Source organism: Mytilus galloprovincialis, chromosome 1, assembly GCF_965363235.1.
Source record: "Mytilus galloprovincialis chromosome 1, xbMytGall1.hap1.1, whole genome shotgun sequence".
In the NCBI taxonomy this organism is placed as follows: domain Eukaryota; kingdom Metazoa; phylum Mollusca; class Bivalvia; order Mytilida; family Mytilidae; genus Mytilus; species Mytilus galloprovincialis.
Window position 1 is genome coordinate 4,952,262 of NC_134838.1, and position 20,176 is coordinate 4,972,437.

The window sequence follows — 20,176 nt, forward strand, 5'->3', positions numbered from 1 at the left end:
AAACAAAAACTCCAATTGTATTCATCTATCTATCTATCTTTCTTTAAATTTCATTCAAATAATATTTAGTTTTTGGAAAATATAATCATACGAAATTTCAAGTTTGAGACACTTTTATTGAACATTTCTTCAAATCTTCATTACAATATTATATCTCTGTACACAGCATGAACGGCAAAATAACAAGATGAAAATCTGTACAATTTCTATTAATAACACTGCATCTAGTTAAAGAGCACTCTGAAACACAATTACACTGGAATGTTGTCCGAAGACAAAAACCTAACTCACTACATAATGGATTTCTGTTGATCCGTGACGAGCACGTGACTCTCAAATTTCCGGATATAACTAACCGGAAGTCATGAAATGAAAAAAATGGCATAGCACTCGTGGAAACCTATAACGGTTTACAACAAATTATTTTGAACAATAAAGTCACGTTTCCATACGTTTTGGGACTAGAATCAAATGTTTTCTCTCATACAAAACATATGTCATGTACTTAGCTCAAAAATATTTGAGTCAATCGACAATAAATTAATATGTACACATTAAACAATGTAATAACACGACATAATCTTTGTTAATTTACTTTGAGCAAACACATATAAACTGTTTTTGTGTTAAAGTAAGTCTCACGCTCTAGATGGCTAATTTTGACCACTGACAAGTACTGTGGGATACCTGAAAAAAGAGATCAACATTCATAGGGTTTGGTTTCCTTTGAAGTTTAAATGTCTACAGCACAGTTAATACTGTAAATGACACTAAGTGAATTTAGAGGGTGATACGCGAGCCGGATAGAATGTATTTTTGTAGTCACCCTAGGTCATTCCACTCGAACTCCTCTCCTCATGGTAACGCGTCGTGGCTCTCGGTTTTCATAAATTATGTAGTTTTGCGTAGAGGTTTGAATGAATGTAGAAAAATGATACCCGGAATACTATGATCAGGTATTGTCAATCTCCGTGACAAATGGAATATTAATAAAATGTTGTTTTACGTGACAAATATACTTTTCAGTTATGATGTCTCTGCACGCAAACGAACACCTTCACTGGCTCTGTTATAGTCTGATGCATTTTAAAAGTTTGTGTCTTTTCTTTACAGAGACGCTAGTTGTGTCATTGTCATATTAGCCATCGTCGGTTAATTCAGTCACTGCCCATAACATTGTCACATTTTCCAAGATGTCGGCCAACACTGCCATATCCCGGAAAATATCAGAACATTTATACCGGAAGCACCATTTGAACGCACTGTGCGCCGAAGTGGATTTAAAACCAACATTAAAACGACTTTAATTGTACAGTTTTATGCCATTGCTCCTACCATTGATGACGTTGACAAGTTAAGTCCTGATGAGAACCCTGATGATGAAATGTTCGGGATGCTCGAAAATGATGATGCGTAGCTTGATGGAGTGAAATAATTAGAACCACCAGAAAAGCCTCCATGACTTAATCCTGTGGGGTTTTGCATGTGTCCTGATCCCATCGAAGGATATCCTCCCATATATGTTGGCATTGGAGCGTGCATGCCTTGCATTCCCGGAAAACCTCCGAAAGATTTCTCTAATGGTTTCAGAAAATCTGACATCATCATTCCTTTTTTGTTTTTCTTGCTCTTTGTTGACATTTTCCTGTTACGTGTTTGTATGCCATCTTTCTTCATTGTAAGAGGTCGGCTAACCTGCAAAGAAAAGAAATAATTTATTGCAATATTACATTAAAATCTAGCACAAGCAGGAATGTTGGCCAATTATCTCAGAGCAAGGTTGAGAACGGATAATTGGTATACAAGACAAATAATTTCAGAAGTTTATTGTCTGACAATAGATATTCTGCTATTCATTGCTCATTCTCCGTGCATATTCTGATTGTAAATATTATACTTGACTACTACTGTGCATCATGAATAAATAGGCAATAAATATAGTTAGTTAATGATATATGTAATTTACATGAGGAACGTTTACGTAAACATAAATCACAGAAATCGTTTTCTATTTGGAAATGTCGCCTTGTAGAGTCGGTAATAACACAAGATTATAATTGATTTTAACTATCAGTGTGTTTAACGGTCCATTGGCACAAGGTATAACAGCGAAACCAGCCATGCAAAAGCTGATTACAACGTCATTGTATGGAGAATCAACGAACACAAATTCGACTTGTCAGTGCCTTTTTACTTTAAATTATCCAAACTATTATTTCTTTGAATTACCTTGTCACTCAAACGTGTGGTCAGGGGGAAAAGCGACGTGATCGCCGTCGATGTGATGGTCCCATAGAGGGTTAATCGGCGGTAATATACTATTTCAGAAGCCGGAGACATTGATTAAAACTTTATTTACCTGAATGTTTATCAATACTTAGATTGGTCATTTTCAGGTATGATTTGTCAGGGGAGAACCAGAGGACTTTTCTACTAAAGTCATTTGCAGAAATGAAGTATGAAGACTAGTTCTCAGGGCATCTTTTCAAGTGAATAATTATAAATAACCCATTATCATGATTGCATCAGAGATTTGTCATAGTCGTTAGAATTCATGAATTGGAGTTTTCATATCATTCATATTTTATTGTTCAAAATTCATTATCTTTATTAAAACAATTATTTATATCAAATGAGAAGGAATCCTTAAATTTGAAATTTTATAGATTGATAATTACAACTGTCTATTCTGATAGCGTGGTCGGGTTCAACGATTAGCATGTTTCACGGCGGTGCTTTTTAAGGACAGCAGACACCTTTTGGTCTGCACTATTACCACAGCAAGAGGTTGGGTTTATCTACTTGATCAGGTATTAATCGACAAAAGTAACCAGAAATGGACAAAATTTTGTAATTATCGAGTATTAGCGCTTCCTACCGACAAAGAATTTTCACACCATACAATTTTCATTTGATTAAATGTGACAATATGAAATTATTTTATTGGAAAGAAATTATAGCAATAAAGAAATTTCAGTGGTTTTACTTTTGAACCAAGATGACAGTAATGGGCCAAATTCGTGGGTATAGACGTTATTACGAAATAGAGGCCCAATGCAAAAGAATGCAAGATATTTGAAGTTGTCGCCAGAGGTACGACATAACCAAGATCACTTTATTATCCTTACATGTTGAAAAGTGTGGAATTGGTGGCATTCAATACATATATCTATCCATGAAATGAGGGGCGTGACCCAAACATCACGGGTATTATCGGGAAGTCAATACCCTGTCCCTAAGTATTGTGGTATAATTATGTCAAAAATAAACACAAACGATAGTTAATCAAGCATGGTCTTAACTACAGCTCTTCAGCGGAGGAGGTTTAAAGAACAGATACACCCAAGGTTAAACTGAAAGCGAGTTGCAATGAAGAGTAATTGGGTGAAATTTAATCACCCGTAGTTCGTCTTGATGTTGTCTCCGTAAAGTCTGAAACCTTATATATCCTTGCTTTACACACCGTCCTTTGATCTCTCATAGTGTATCAAATTCATATAAATAATATATATTAAGTCCGTAACGTTATTCAATTTATCATTATAATAGATTTAAATGAAGAAAAAGAAATTGAGGTGCGTGTCTCTATAATTCTTTTTTTTTTCTTAATTCAAATTGTTTTCATTTTTAAATTTCTTTTAATAACTTCCAATGTGAAATATTTAGTTTTTCTTTAAATCAAAGTGCACGAATGTTAGCTTTTATGATATTATTTTTAACTACTTGAGGATATTTTGGAATGAATGATTTACAGTCAATCAACATTTTCCTTTTTGAAAAGAATTTTTAAATAATGTTACATTACCCTTGCAATTGAATAAAAATTATGCCACACCGCTTAATCCAAATAATGGATGAAAATTATAAAAAAAAAACATTGACAAGTTAGGGTTAATCAATAACAAAATAGCAGTAAAATGAGTCACGGAAATGGAGGAACGAAAATAACGAAATAATAATTGTTGGCCGTGAATTCGAGGCCGTCTAGTTATGCCGATCAATAGAAATCTTTAAGGGTAATTTGACTGGAAATTTTTCAACTCTCTCCCCAGACATAATCACCCCAACAAAAACCAATATACTGCAATATTTAAATAGAATGATTTGGCTCCTGTATTGTAACAATTTGACAAGAAAATTATTCCTATATGCATTAGGAAATCCATAACTATATTGACGAGACACGATAGAGCTTTGGTCCGAGTGTTTCTAACTTATACGACGATCACATATTAAGTCGTACCACAAAGTACCAAAAACACCAATACAAAAACTCACTTTTTATTGGTAGAAAAGTGATATTAATTTAGAAAAGCTTTTTACACAAAAATTATATTATAGCACGGGTTGTCATTTTAATGTAAAATATTAATAATAGAACAGTTTTACAACAGATGAGATATACAAACTTAAACTGTCGCCATTGTTTGTAATTAAGGAAGAATTTTAAGACCAGTTTTCATTAAGTTGTTAAAGAAAAATATTTTAAAAGCAATTATGCAATTAAAAGATTTAACAATTGAAAAGGGTATATGACTCACAGACAATTACAGCAAAAAACTTGTTCGGTCACACTAACCGACAAAGGACGGGACACTGGCCAGAGATTTTGATTTCTGATAAATTTAGATGACCAGATAGCGGTCTTGTCCACTAGTAATAAAATTTCAATACTGATAAAATCATCAAGTTTTGTCCGTAGGTCAGTTACATGTAGATGGAATTTCGTTTGTTTAACAGCTTTATTCTTGTGTAAAACATGCCAAATGTCTTAATTTTGCCTACGGTCATTTAAATACATGCATTGTATTGTCCTGTTTAATGTCAGTCGAAAATTTAAATATTTCACTGAAAATATTTTTAAAACTTACATTATGAAGTTTGTAGTAAAGGCCGCAAGCATTGCAGACTGGGTCGCCATTTTGATTCCGTCTCCATAATGTCGTAGTTGACGTTCCACAGTTGGCACAACTGGTTCCAGCTCGCCTTGCAGCAGACTGTAAACAAAAAAAAATAAATTTAGTACAAAAGTGCTTATTTTAAAAATTTGTAAAAAAAAATGAGTACACAAAATGGCTTATTTTGAAAAACATTATATTTCATATTTTCATATATATGACAAAGTACTAATGGGTGTGTACGTAAATATATGCTTCTTCAGTCAACAGTTTAAATCATACGTTAATGCATACTTTGAAATATTGTTATTTTGTTTTCATGTTGTTTATTGTTAGAAGAATCTATTTCTGTTAATATTTATAAACCAAGCTGCGGGATAAGTTACTTTACTTATTCACTATATAAACAAATAAATGGGATATGTTAGCCTGGCGGCACTGATTTCAAATGTATCTTTAACTGCTGATCGGCCATGCATTTATGCCAAACGAAACATAGATAAGGAGAGGAAAGAGAAAACTGAATTTTCCTTCGAGCCACTTGACCCACCCAACTGGAGCAAATGGCGCCGTACCTGCTGACGCAGGAGTCGAATTTTCCGTAGGCGAAGCAAATTTGTATTAATTGTTTGACGAAAACGTATGTTATCAAATATTTGTGAATTGCGAGTTGTGATTGATGAATAAAGACAAAACCCCACACAGAGAAGGAAACTAAATATATGCAGAAATAGAAACTGACATTCTTCCTTTATATAATTTTGAAAATTAAAACTCATGTGCCGTTGCTGCTCAATACTGTAAAAGCAGAAACATGATATATATCATAGCGTGCTAGGTGCATTCGAATGTGTTATACACAAAGCACAATTGTGTTAATGAAAATATTGAATTAGGACTAACAAAAGCTCAAACGAAATTTGTATCCTTAAATTTGTATATTCCCACAGAGATTTTCCAACAAAATGTTTAAGGCAAAAAACAACCTTCACGCCCAACGTGCCCGATATCACCACTTATTACAAATACATTTTATCATTTTTTTCTACACAGAAAATGGATAGTTCATTTTTTTAAAAGCTCCATTGTTGTCTAAAGAAAATTTCATGTATTAATTTTTCATCCTGTATTAAATGTACAATGGTATCTTATTTCTAGGCTTTTATAGAAAATTTTGGTCCGGTAATTTAAGTGTTTAAAATTATGAGAACTATTATTTATTAGCCAAATCAAAATAATTTAGCCAGTTATAATGAACTACGCTAGTGCTTTGTAATTCATTTTAATGTAAAAATAAACTTAAAACATACCAAAGACCTTACATGTATGATTTATTTTTCCGTATTCAAATGAAATCGGATGCTCAATGCAATGAAGTTATTATTAACAGAAGGAGGTCAAAAAGCATTATTACAATAACTATAATTTTATTTTACAGGAAATATTTCTTAAAAGATAAATAAAGTTACACAAGAGATTTGATTATATGTATTGGTCATACGAATGTGCGTTTATGTGTTGATGATAGGACTCGGACCGATAAGATGTATATCCACTGCCAAGCAGGGCTGATAGTTTTATATCAGGCCTTACGCACTTCAGCAAGGTTTAATCTAACATCGAGAAACATCATCGTGACGGCTTATCGTGACGAGGACCATGATCGCTTTAATTGATACATTTATTTTGGCATTAAGACATCTACCTCGACCATTTATATTCCTTCCATCACTCAAATTACACGATCAGTGTCGGATCCCATATCTGATCAATAAGTAGAAACAAACAAATCAATCGAATCAATCTTTTAGTATTGATCTATAGTTTCTATAAGTATTAAAGATTTGCTTCAGCTGGTGCCGATAAACATCTTAAATATTTCTATTCCAAAAACATATATGTCATGACAAATTGGAAACAAACAAATACATGAAAACTTATTGTTAAATCTCAGGCAACGCGACACTGCAGCTCATATTTTGGGCGACACACACGACCCCGTATCTTGGTTTCGATGAATGAGATCATAGCATTCGCTTCGAATTATCTGATATTACACAGCTCATGAATCTCGGTCCGTTTACCCATCAATAGTTCTGCATTTGTCTTTGTGGTATATCAGATAGATCTTACACCTCTTATCACAATATCTATAACATTGTATATATTTGTGAGATGGGTGATTTAGTTTTGAATAATACCCTTCAATACAAAAGAGTTCCTTCCTTCATTTGCCTCTTTGTATCAATAAAACTGATGTATTTATGACATTTATTTACCAATGGACTTTAAATTTTTGTAGTACTAATTAGGAATGTTGTTTAAACAAAAGAGTGCTGATCTATCTGATAAGAACGGGATTTTATTGGGTAAAAATAATTTTTTGACCACCCTATGTTTTTTTAACAAAATTTAATATGTTTATTTAAAAAAAGAACGTATATTTTCAAAAATAGCGAACGATTTGCCCTAGTAATAATTAGCACATAAAGATTCATTACATTTCTTTTTATTTTAGTGTCAGATAATTTGACCACCCACAAAAAAATACTGATTCACACTATGTGTCGTCTATCCTTTTTTCACAATTTAAACTACTGACATGTACTCGCAAAATAACTTCGTACATTTATTAGTTTTACCCTATAAAATTCATATAGTTTCTTTAAGTTTCGCCCTAAAACTTACGAATATGCATTTTTGTTGTGCAATTGACACGTCTTTCCTGATGAGAAATGTCAAAAATAGTACGCTTGAATTGTAAACGTAGAATGATTCATTACCTAGAAAGCAGCAGTCGTTATGGACATTTCTTACGACGAAGAAATATTAGTGTAAAGAAAATAAACATATTGCTGATGTAAACTTGACAGGCTGTTAAAAGCTGAGTACAAATCGTGTTTCGTAACACCCATAAAATCCCGTTTTTTATTCCACTAGGTTACCCCAAGTTGCCATACAAGTAATATGACTTACCAGGCGTCTTTTAGGTTTGATGAGTGGTCGGTTTTGGCCGTTCATTTTGTGGTACAGTCCACAAGCATTACACAGATAATGACCAGTGCCATCTCGTCTCCATAAGGGCGTTGAAGTAGCTCCACAATTTACACATTCTCGCCCCTCTAAAAATAAAAAAGAAACATATTGTTTAATTTTGTGTCCGTTTCCGTTAATTTTTATTTATTAAATACATGTTCGTGATGTTAAAATATTTGAAATATTACTCTATTAAAGTTTATTTCACTAGATCTGTAGACTTTTGAGGATTTACATATGGCGCCAAACTCAGCTACATGTAAGAGTTGTTTATAGGAATGCAAAATCCTCTGTCTGGATTTGTTCATGGGAAAATTTCTAATTGTTATGATATTATATACAAACTAAGTGTCCTTCTATTGAACATAAGAACAATTGCAATGCATAAAAAATAATTTTGAAGTTATCAAAAATTAGAATTTGATACAAGTTGTAGAGTTCCGGACGTTATAACACTCGAGCTAAAAGTGTATCTCGTCTTACGGCCACAGAGTTAACAATGTCGCAACACGATTTACTATTACGGTAGTAACGATGAAGAATTATGTCGTCAGGTCCACTTACGCGGTACTGTATGAGTTTTTTTAATTTCCAAGTCCACCCCGGGCTAGAACTATATCCGCCAATTAACGCGTAATTTAGATTTATATAATAAGTTAAATGTTATAATTGTCGCCAATACTAAACTACAAAATACCTTAGATTGAAATGTCTCGTAAACATAAGGAAGAGATTAACAAATATTTAGTTTTAAAATATTTTGATTTTATTTGCTGCGCGTAAATTTACTTATCCCTGGCGCGACCGCAGTTGGACTGTATTTCGGAACGCTTACAATTTACATGTCACTGATAATCCTTTAAACGGACACAGCGTAGTAAAGTTTATAATAACTTTCTGAATGAGAACTATTACAATTAATGCGATTGTTTTATTTACATTTGAGGATAATTTTAGGTTTAGAATTTATAAAAAATAAAGGGAGTTAATTCTGACCTGGGATATTATGTCTTTGGCTTCCTGGTAAAATCATCGAATACATCTCGTCGGCAGAACAGCGTCCTAAAACAATTGGAAAAGTGGCTTTTATTTAATTTTTATTTCTAAACCTTTTCCAATCTATGCTAAACCATCACTACACACGGTGATTTGAAAAGTAAATTTGTGCACGGTGCTCGGTGAAAATGCAGTGAAATCACGACGAAATGATTAGAGAACGCGATAATTGCATCTATAGTGTCCTTTTAATCCAATGAAAATAATTTATCGATTGTAATCCTTCGATATCCCATCTTATCAATAATATATACAATGTTATCAATAATATATACCATGATTTGTAAAAATGTTCAAAAGATTGATAGTTTCTTTATCAAGTGGTGCGTTCAAAATTATGTACTGTTATAGTTAAAAAGATTTTAAATCGTGCGATTTTTTTTTGCACTTCTTATGTAAATACAAATTTTAATTGAATTAAAAAAAATACTTCAAATTTCGCGAAAAATTCTTTACACTTATCCGGAACTCTCTTTTCTACAGTAAATTTTAACAGCACATAATTTCACTGTTTCATTTCATTTTGCTGGTGTCGATTTAGTAAAAAAAAAAAAGAGAACGTTGATTTAAGGACTGAAGACTGATTTGATAAAATTATAAGCTGTGCATAAAAAAAAAAAACGCAACCACCTCTTACATTAGCTTTTGACAAAAAACATAAATAAAACCTCTACCACCTCTTAAAGCAACTATTGACAAAAAAACCTTAACATGTGTAAACTAATTAACAAACACTTAAATGTAAGAGTGCTTGTTATATATCATTTTTAACAGCATCAATTGCTCTCTAATTAAAACCATACCATATGGTAGCACTACGCATGTTAATAAGCTAATAAAAACATATATATCTAGTAAAGTTGAATAACTAGAACATTAATAAGCAGGCATTATATGCACACTTTTCTATTGAGTGTTTATATCAGATTAAAATTTCTCCGAAAAAATATTAAATAATAATTCCTATTCTGTTTGAGGGAAATGAGGCCAGCGAACTTTCAAAGTTAGAGAAGTGTCTGTTTGTTGACGTTATAAAGTTAAAATTAAGTGTAGCTACTGACGACTTGAACTGGTGTTTCCGGATTTATCGGATCGCTCAAGTGTTTGTATCCGTGGCTTATACTAGAAACTCTAACTTTGCTAAAAATACGGAAGTATGTTAAAAATATATCTTAGATAAAAATCAAAAACAAAATTTATCACTTATCAAAATATGTCTTCAATAATTTTAAATTAAATATACTTTGTGATTGATTCGATATTTATTAATCTTGAAAAATCAAATGACGTGTAATTGTCAAACTTATTCACAGCAAATTCAAAAAAGAGGAATAACCTACCAGCACTTGATCTGGTTTTTGTTCTTGGTCGAGGGATTGTTGACTTGAACATGCTACCAGGGTGGAATCCCAGACTTCCGGCATAGTCAGAACCTGGTGTGACATAAGATGGATATGTCGGCATGGGATGAGCTGTATGGCTGTATGACGGCGACTGATTGTCATGTATGTCTGTTTTGACTGGTTTTGATTCTGGTGTGTATTCTGTGGCTGCGTTCACATTCTCTGGTGTTCCGTCTTTGGGTGGAGTTGGCGGGAAATTGAATGAACTTGATGTAGGTATGGATGAGGATGAACCAGACAGTTGTCCCGCTGAATTTGAAACATGACTAAGACCTTTGCTGTTAAAGGGGCTCATCGGCCAACCGGAATGTGCATGTGGTACCATGGATTTTGCATCTGTTATCCACGAGTGGAGAGGTGTAGGGAAGTGGGGACGACATACTTGGCTTGATGCGGACACTGAAAAAGAAAATCGTTTATTTAAATCTTATTTTGAGGAAAAAAATCTTCATAAGCTATAGAGGGAAAAATAAATGTATTATATTCTCATTATTTCTCCGGCAGATATATTTTGTTATCTTTAGGAAAAGATTTTTATTTTCAATCTTATTTTTTATATAGATTCTATCAGAAGATAATATTTCGTATCTGTGTTAAATTAAAGCATTGGTATTATATATGTATTATATACTGTCGAGTAACAGAAATATTAGCAACTTGTTGCTTTGACCCCAGGCTACCAGATTTCACATCTTTGATTCGATAAAATCATAACTATAAAAACAAGATTATTTCAGTAATATTTTGCAGCGTGAGAATTTTATACTAAAATATAATGTCAAATCCGTGTGATAAGAAACTTTCTCTTTTTCCCATACTTTTTGTAATATTTGCAAATTAATTGGTATAGCAGTTCCAATTCCTTCTCAGCAGTCACTTAATCAGTTAATTTGTTGGAATGATGATCTGGTGTAGAAGCAAAAATAGTTCACGTAAAATTACACCTTAAAAAACTCCCATTTTTACTTCTTTCATTTATCTTCAATTTAAGAAACAAGATCAAATTGATCTTATAATTTAAACTGCATTTTCAGACTTTTTCACATGCTTGAACATATTTTCACATAATTTCTGTATATAAAATAATTGACAGAGAAATGCAGTTCGTTTTACAAATATAGTAAAATAATACATAATTTCATAAATATTAGCCCTTTCAAATATCGGTGAAAATCAAAATGTAAGAGAGAAGTTTAAATTCACATTTTGTAAGATTTTATTTTGAATGTACATTTCAGTTTACATTGAATCCCACGGTTATTTTTTATCCTGGTAGATTTATTTCCCAGTTATATGCCTGGTTTATTTTCTGTGGCAGAAAATGTACTGGTAAATACCACGTTTTGAAGTGGAATTTTATTAAATAAATTGAAACAATTTGTCTATGAATTAAAGCCAATCAGTGAGTAATTGATTACAGCGCTGTATATTTCAGTGCAGTGGTGGTCAGTCGCCAGAAGTGTCGGGGTTCATTACATTGACATAAGCGGCTTAAATCAGTTGGGGGTTAGGACCTGGTAGGAATCAAACCAGCAGGGTTTCCACTTAAGACATTACGAACCGTCATTTTTACAATGTAGAAAATTATACATTATTAAGTACTAGGACACTTGAGTAACCCAGTAGAATATTTGGCATTGAAAACATCTGGAAGAAAGTAAGAGTGTTAAACGGATGATTTCATCGCGCAGTGGATAACATGACAAGTGTCATTTTATGAACTCTGTCTTTTATCATCAACAAATAAATACTCCATATTAAATAAATATTTAGCTTGATAAAGGGAAAGTCTCATCTAATTTTATTAAAATAACATTTGAATAAAACGTTTTAGAAATGTAATTTAACTGGTAGAAATTGACCCTCGTAATTTTGAACATGTGGCGCCGCTCTTATGCAAGGTAATACTATAATTACAATTCATTCAAAATATTGAATCAAATAATTCTATTTCGTTAAGAATGTCAACCCAAAAATATTCCGGTATTAGTTAAACTTTAAAATCGAACTGGACAATCCGTAGAAATATTCAGCTAAAAACCTACAGTTTCAGAACCAGAAGCTAAAAACACTTTGTTTATGTTACATCAGTACAGAATAATATTCTTAATAGCCCATTATTTCAATTTCAAGCAATTTTAAAAGTGAAACACGAGAGCGAGCCGAGTCTGGTTGACGCCGTGACGGGGATTAGCCAGTATAATTGTGGAGATTCGTTTTCATTGTAATAAACTGTCTCTGTATAGTTTAAAAACTTAAAATATTTTTTGAACTTTTGGGATCGGATATATTTAATACATTGTTATAACGGCGCGTTTCCTTTGCTAGACTATAAATAGGTTGTAGTGGTTTCCTATATGTTAAAGATATAGATAAACAACACATTTTCCGTTGAACGGACATTCTTACAAGACATGATAACATCTTTTAAGTATTATTTCATATCTACATGTTTTGTTATTGTTTATAAATTTTACGAAAGTTTGATATAATACATTCATTTTATTAAATAATTTTTGGGGACCATTTAGGACTTGAAAACTTATATATATAACAAATATATCAAAATAAATATAACTAACAATAATTCTTAAATTAATATTTCTTTGGATAGAAATAAATAAAAGTTTAATCAAGCAGCAAGACGGCCAAAAAGATATATTTTCGTTTAAATTTCAATATTTACAATTGCTAGAGTATTTATTTTATTTAGATTATTGAAAATTATTTAAAAATGACTATTTAAGTGATAATATGATTCTTACCATGAGATGATCTGTAACTTCCCATTGCCCTTGCAGCCTGGTTGTAGTATCCTGCTGCAGCATTCATATGAGAACTCTGATCTAAGAAATGAGGAGTGAACATTTCCCCAATGTCTTCAGACGGCAGCATTCCTGGTGTTGGTTCGTAGCTCCCTACTCGTGGGGCTTCGGCTCTAAGCCAGCTTGATGCATGTTGTTGCTCAGCGCTCACATCCATAGTTGTTTTATGGTGATTGTAAATATTTATTTATAAGAGTAAATATTCCGAATTCGTGTTAATCCACAAACAGTAATAAACGAAATATCTTAAGCAAATTGTCTTCAAATATGCACAGTTCCAACTTGTAATAACTCAAATTATCTGCAAAAAATAAAATTGGTATTATTCAAATGCATTTGTTTTACTACGATTCAGATGAAATAAACTTATAAGTATCTAAATGATGATGTCTTTAAAACATTAGTATAAATATGTAAATGTTTTAAGTGATGAAAAATTATAATAAATTTTAAAGATCTTTCGATAATCATAGATAATCAGATAACCAACCCCTTCAAACAAGAATGTAAACATACGACACGTGCATATATACTTATTGCTCTTTAAAGATTTAATATAAGTATCGCAAAACCTAAACCAAAACAATAGTAGCAAAAAGTATTAGAATTAAAACACACATTTTTGCCTTCATTGAAATCCTTGAAATCTGCATCTGTTCAAACACAATATATATTTAAGTAGGTAAATACAAAGTTAAGAACACTTGAATCGCTCCCAACAGTAACCATCAATATGAATCGAAAAAACAACACCGCATTTGTTTCATTCTACAATTGGCAGCACTGGGTATCCTCAGCGGGTATAGCAACAAAAACAAATAGACCAATCAAATATCTTATTCTTTATATTTAATTTCTTTCTGCCTATGACTCCTCCTTCTGTATTTCAATATTTCATTTTCTTTTGTCAATCAGATAATAATATCAGACAAAAATCAATCGTACATGCCTCCAGCTCCTGTTTAGTAGGCGTGTTTAAGATCAATATCAGATCTGCGAGATAAGTGCCAATTGTCTTGTACATGAACAGGATAAGCCCCGCCCACGACAAAAAAGATGCTGATTTTTTCATCTTGTGGTGATAATTATTTGGGAATAGCAATAAATTTAAGGATGGCAAATGGAGCACATTACTAGAGTCCACCCTTGGTTGCTTTTGAATAAAAGATGTTTGCGTTACCCTTATGAATTTAAGGTAGCGATGGTGGATTAAGTGACTTGTACATAATTATATACACATTTCGCTGGTGTTACAACGTTACACTTTTATGGAATTAAAGGGCAAGATCTCGATTTAATGCGATGAATTTAATGTAGACTTGTAACGTAAAATTGGATAGCTAAAGTCGTATCCGTCGCCATACTGACTCAAATTTTAGACGGTTAAGAATTACTCCTTATTATTTTATGAAAATAGTTTCCGTTTTACATTAAAAATCCAATTTATTTTTAAAATGTAACAAATTTACACTTACCGAATAGTTTTAATATCGTATTAAAGTTATGTATTAGAGTACTTAAGCAAAATTCTGTTTGTTTAATTACCAATATTAAAATCATATTTCAAAGTATTAGGTTAATAATTGTGGAAAGCATTAGTATTTCATACCTCTTTAACAGTTTTTGGTTGATGTTAAAAGATGTGATCATTAACCTTCAAACAAATGATATAAATACTATTGCAATAGATTATGTATTCATACTTATATCCTCGTGAAATATGATTGGTTAAGTTTTAATAGTTGATTTCCTGATTATCACCTGTAATTATCTCACCTTTTTTCATTGTTTATCAAAATATCTCACCTTTTCCTATTGTTTATCTAATTATATCACCTTTTCCTATTGTTTATCAAAGTATCTCACCTTTCCACTATCTTATTTATCTAATTATCACACAATATTAAATAGTATGTATTGTCTGCGGAGGATATTCCTAATTATTTATGATTGGTCTTCCCTTCAGCAAAAAATATAGATATTTTGTATTGTCAAACCCAGGAGGTTATATGAGATTTTTATATAACCTCCTTGGTCAAACTAAAGGTGATATTCAGATTTTTTTCTGGCTTAAAATATTGCATTTCAGAATTATTAAATAATAACAGTAATGAACAAAAGTTTAAATTTCGATGATTTTTGTATTTCTTTTGCAAATTATTCTTTATTTACTGGCATAAAATATTGTAACTGTACACTAAGCTCAGAGAGGAGCACTGTACTAACCTTGTGTTAGAAATCTAGATGTATTTCGGATGTTCTTTTTTTCTTTTGTTTTATAAAATTATTTCAGTTGTAATTTTAAAAGATTTTTTTTATTTTATCTATAAAGATAGATATTTGTTTTCGAGAAGTACCACACTAATTTAGAATGTTATTTGCCCTTACAAAGAAAAGAAATACTAATTTAGTTTAGTATTTACATTTAATATTGTTCAAAATGTACAAACAGATTAGACACTAGTATTTAGTAACGTGTTATCCAAACGAAATACTTAGTTTTTATGAAAATTTATTTTACTTCCAGTGGAATAGATAATTTTTGCATATAATTGATAATACAAAACTCGATAAAATGTTAAAAAAAATCACTTCGAATATATAACCTGTCATAATACAAAATTATTATAAATGAAACATTTTTTTTTAAATTCTCAAGTTTTCTAATACGGACTCTTACATAGATATTAAAGCCGAACATATTATTCAGGTACAAACAGTTCTTTTGTTTTAGTTTTGATTGTTTTCCAACTATATATTTTAGAATAACTTTATATTTTTATATCAGTAAATCACCTACCTTTTAAAAGACACAGAAATAATGAAATCATACAAAAATCTAATTTCCACAGAGGTGTTTATCTTGTTACTGATTATCAGAATTTGATTAGAGAAGTAATGATCACAATGTGTTTATCTACGTCTTATATACTTGCCTCTTTATGATTGGTGAATGCTACTTTATGATTGCTCCTTGGCGGATATAACACCTTTACTAAATGAATAATTATCTAATTATCACACCTATTCACTAATTGTTCATATTTGCCTATCATATTTTTTAACAATATTGGAAGGAAAAGACTAATTATGTGATTGAAAACAATCATATTTTTTAAATATTTGAATAGACCCTATCGGCGATGTACAATATTGTACAATATGTAATTTTCAGTTTCAGTTATATGGAGTTATAAAGTTTCCCTTTTAAATTATAAAATTAAAACAAAAAGTTTTTTTTTCTTCAAAAGAATAAAGGGGAAATTTGAATTGTTTCTAAAAAAAAAGGCTATGTTTCGTAACACAATAAATGTGAGTATAAAATAACTTTAATAATTCTCTGATTTTTCTCCGTATAAAGAAAATAATTATAATTTTCGCGTTTTATTTACGTCGATGTCTATTTGATATCAAATTGATAATCTGCATTGTCTATAGTGTAAATTGTTTATTTATGCATACTATACTGATAAACTGTATTGTTCAAAGTCATAAAGAATTTAATAGTAATATATTTGTTACTACAATCAAACACTTATATTTTATATTTAACTACAACAGAATTAAAGTTGAACATTTAATATGTTAAATTTTTAACAAACATTAAACAATATTTTTTTTTATTAATTTTATCTAATGATAGTTTAATATTGTATTAGTATTTTTAGTATTGAGTTTATGCCATATTTGTTGGTTTTATTACGTTTTAGGACGATGTAACCTTTAGGACTATCCTAAGACACCTAATTGTATATCCTAACTTAGGACCAAATTTAGGACATAACTTATTTTAGGAGACTTTCGTTAACCCGAATTAGGACTAAGACGTGTCCTAAGACCATCCTAAGACATGTCTTAGTCCTAGGACAGCTTTGTTGACACGGCCCCTGGACATTATTTCTAGAAAAACAGACGAGAAGAAATCTTCTATAGATCAAATTTGTAAGCCAAATTGCGGAAGTTGTCATTTTTTTCAAAATAATCAAAGCGAGTGACTGAATGTTTCTTATTCCTACCACCAATGTTACTGACTTATTCGTCTACTCCTGCTTCTCTGTGTCCAGATAGCGATCCTATTGATACTCAGTATAGAAAGTCATGCTTATCTGATCAGAGGTTGTCTTGTGAGGAGGAATTGATACTCAGTATAGAAAGTCATGCTTATCTGATCAGAGGTTGTCTTGTGAGGAGGAATTGATACTCAGTATAGAAAGTCATGCTTATCTGATCAGAGGTTGTCTTGTGAGGAGGAGTATAGACTCGTGTTGATAGAGGAGCATCATTAATGTTCACAAAAGAAAAAAGAAGAATATTTAAGATTATAAAAAAAATCTTGACACGAAAATACACAAAAAGGTGAGAGAAAGTGTATAAATCAAACATTAACACATCTGTCTTTTGTGTGATAGGAAGAATATATCGCTATATAAATCATTGTTACAACAAAATCTAACATAAGAAATAAAATTGTTAATCTGCATATCTACAAATATAAACCATGACAGATTTGTATGATTTTATCCAATACGAAGACCATTTTAATCTTGCAAAAAAGTATACCATTTCAATGCTTATGAAGGATTTTAATCCCGATTACAAAATAAGTTACATGAAAGAAATGCAGTATCTAATTATTAGTCTGACTGCATGCGAGAAATTGTTCCTCCATATATTTTGTTTTGTTTGTTTTGCATCGTTAATGTATTACATTAAATAAGATGTGTTCTGTTATGTCAAGCAAGCACATTCAAACAAATTAAAAAATACTGTTAAAATAGACTGAAAACGTCATAGATACATATAAAAAAAAAGATAGCTGCTTATAATTTGTTTTGCCATGATGTAATAACAGAGAAGATTAAATCTTGAAATTAGAAATAATTTCGTTACGGTGATCAGTTGCAATTTTTGAAACCGCAAAAAAGTTTCAGTCTGTGCAAAATTAGACCATTTCCTTTATTAACTCATTTTGATTTCCAATGTTTTACAATTTGGCTCACTTTAAATTGGCATGCCCTAACTCAATGCAAAACCGTTTTTTTAAATAAAAATAAAGAAATATAATAAAAAAAATTTTTTAAGTCAGAACTGCGGCAATGCTAAATCATACCTCGTAACGTTATACTTCATTTTGTTAAAAGCCCGAGCTTCATTGACTTGTTGACACGATCATGTGTTCTAATATATACATGCACAGCAATATAATATACGAATTATCACATATGTTTATAACCAGAAATATTCATTCAAAAATGGGGAAAATACGAGGAGTATATATTGCAATTTCCTGGAAAGACACCCACTTGTCGTAAAACTTCGGATCCCGGCACATTTTTGTAATATAACACTTCGGAAGTTTCCGTTCTTATACGTTACCTCCTTGACTTAGGTGACCAAATGTGAAAAAATATTTTCCTGTCCTACATAAACGTAAAATGTTGTCATTTGTTGGTATTCGTACTATTGGATAGTATGTTGCCATTAAAGAAATAGACCCCGAGATTCCAGGTCCGTGAATTTGAAGAACTATCTTAATTAAATATTTACATTTACTCATATTTGTGCACACAAAACTTTGTTTGCGCATATGTTCGGTAATCTCTCTGGTGTGCGGTAGTCTTAACTTCGCGTGGTGGCACGTTCAAATTCTACAAATATTCAATAGTCATAGGCCGGTGAGTCACAATATAGATTTGCATTCGTTACTGTCTACGTATGTCCTTATTTACAGTTGCATACTGAATGAGATAGTCCTCTTTGATTTGCTGTATGTGAACATAAGGTCTGTCTGTGGCCCCGTTTGTATTCAGAGAATGCAACGCTGCATCGTGCTTAAAAAAGAAACAATTTGTAGATTTAGAAAAGAATTAAGCTGCAAAAATTTAACTTTTCCCTCCTCACAAACAAATTAACTTCTACATCGACATGAAAAAAACCTTGAAAATATTCGCACTTCAGCGTTACCGCCATCGCACTTCGGCGTATATAAAATAATCAACAAGATAGCGTCTAAATCCCACCTCCGAACTTCAGCGTGGTCAAATACACACTTCAGCGTCAAACCATCACACTTCAGCGTGATGAAATATGCACTTCAGCGTCAAACCATCGTGATCGTCGTATTCGCTGTACCATCGCGGTTCCGAGTCCTACATATATACTGCAAACTACAAAACAATGCATGTACAAAACATGGCGACCAACTGTCCACCAAGAATATATATAACCAACATGGCGACCAACTGTCCAACGAGAATATATATATAACCAAGTGGTCAGTGTACAAGTCCTGGAAGATATCTTTATAGTCATGCCATCAGTGTAAAAGTCATGGAGGATATCTTTATAGTCACGTCATCAGCTGTACAAGTCCTGGAGGATATTTTTGTAGTCACGTCATCAGTGTACAAGTCCTTGGGGAAATCTTAAGTCATGCCATTAGTGTACAAGTCCTAGATGATATCTTTAGTCACGTCATTAGTGTTCAAGTCCTGCAGGATATCTTTATAGTCACGTCATCAGTGTACAAATTGACATGTTCTGGAGGATATCTTTAGTCAAGTCATCAGTGTACAAGTCCTGAAAGATATCTTTATAGTCACGTCATCAGTGTACAAATTGACAAGTCCTGGAGGATATCTTTAGTCAAGTCATCAGTGTACAAGTCCTGGCGGATATCTTTATAGTCACGTCATCAGTGTACAAGTCCTGGCGGATATATTTATAGTCACGTCATCTATGTTCATGTCCTGGAGGATATCTTCATTGTCACGCCATTAGTTTAAGAGTCCTGGAGTATATCTTTTAAGTCACGTCATCTATGTACAAGTCCTGGATGATATCTTTATAGTCACGTCATCTATGTACAAGTCCTGGAGGATATCTGTATAGTCACGTCATCAGTGTACAAGTCCTTGAGGATATCTTTAGTCACGTCATCAGTGTACAAGTCCTGGAT

The 20,176-nt window shown here is 31.9% G+C and overlaps 1 protein-coding gene across 2 annotated transcripts; it reads right to left on the bottom strand.

Annotated features, from left to right (window-relative positions):
• Positions 1–757: 757 nt before the first annotated feature.
• On the bottom strand, positions 758–13,976 carry LOC143063547 (GATA-binding factor 2-like). Of its 2 annotated transcripts, XM_076235757.1 has the most exons (7): positions 13,837–13,976; positions 13,159–13,519; positions 10,331–10,792; positions 8,931–8,996; positions 7,875–8,020; positions 4,872–4,997; positions 758–1,695 (listed from the first exon to the last, which is right to left on the bottom strand). In XM_076235757.1, exons 2-7 carry the CDS (start codon positions 13,373–13,375, stop codon positions 1,318–1,320), a joined length of 1,395 nt encoding a protein of 464 aa, XP_076091872.1. In that variant the 5' UTR covers positions 13,376–13,519; positions 13,837–13,976; the 3' UTR covers positions 758–1,317. The 2 variants fall into 2 exon arrangements, with proteins under 2 accessions (XP_076091872.1, XP_076091879.1); XM_076235764.1 differs by lacking the exon at positions 8,931–8,996.
• Between the last annotated feature and the right edge of the window lie 6,200 nt (positions 13,977–20,176).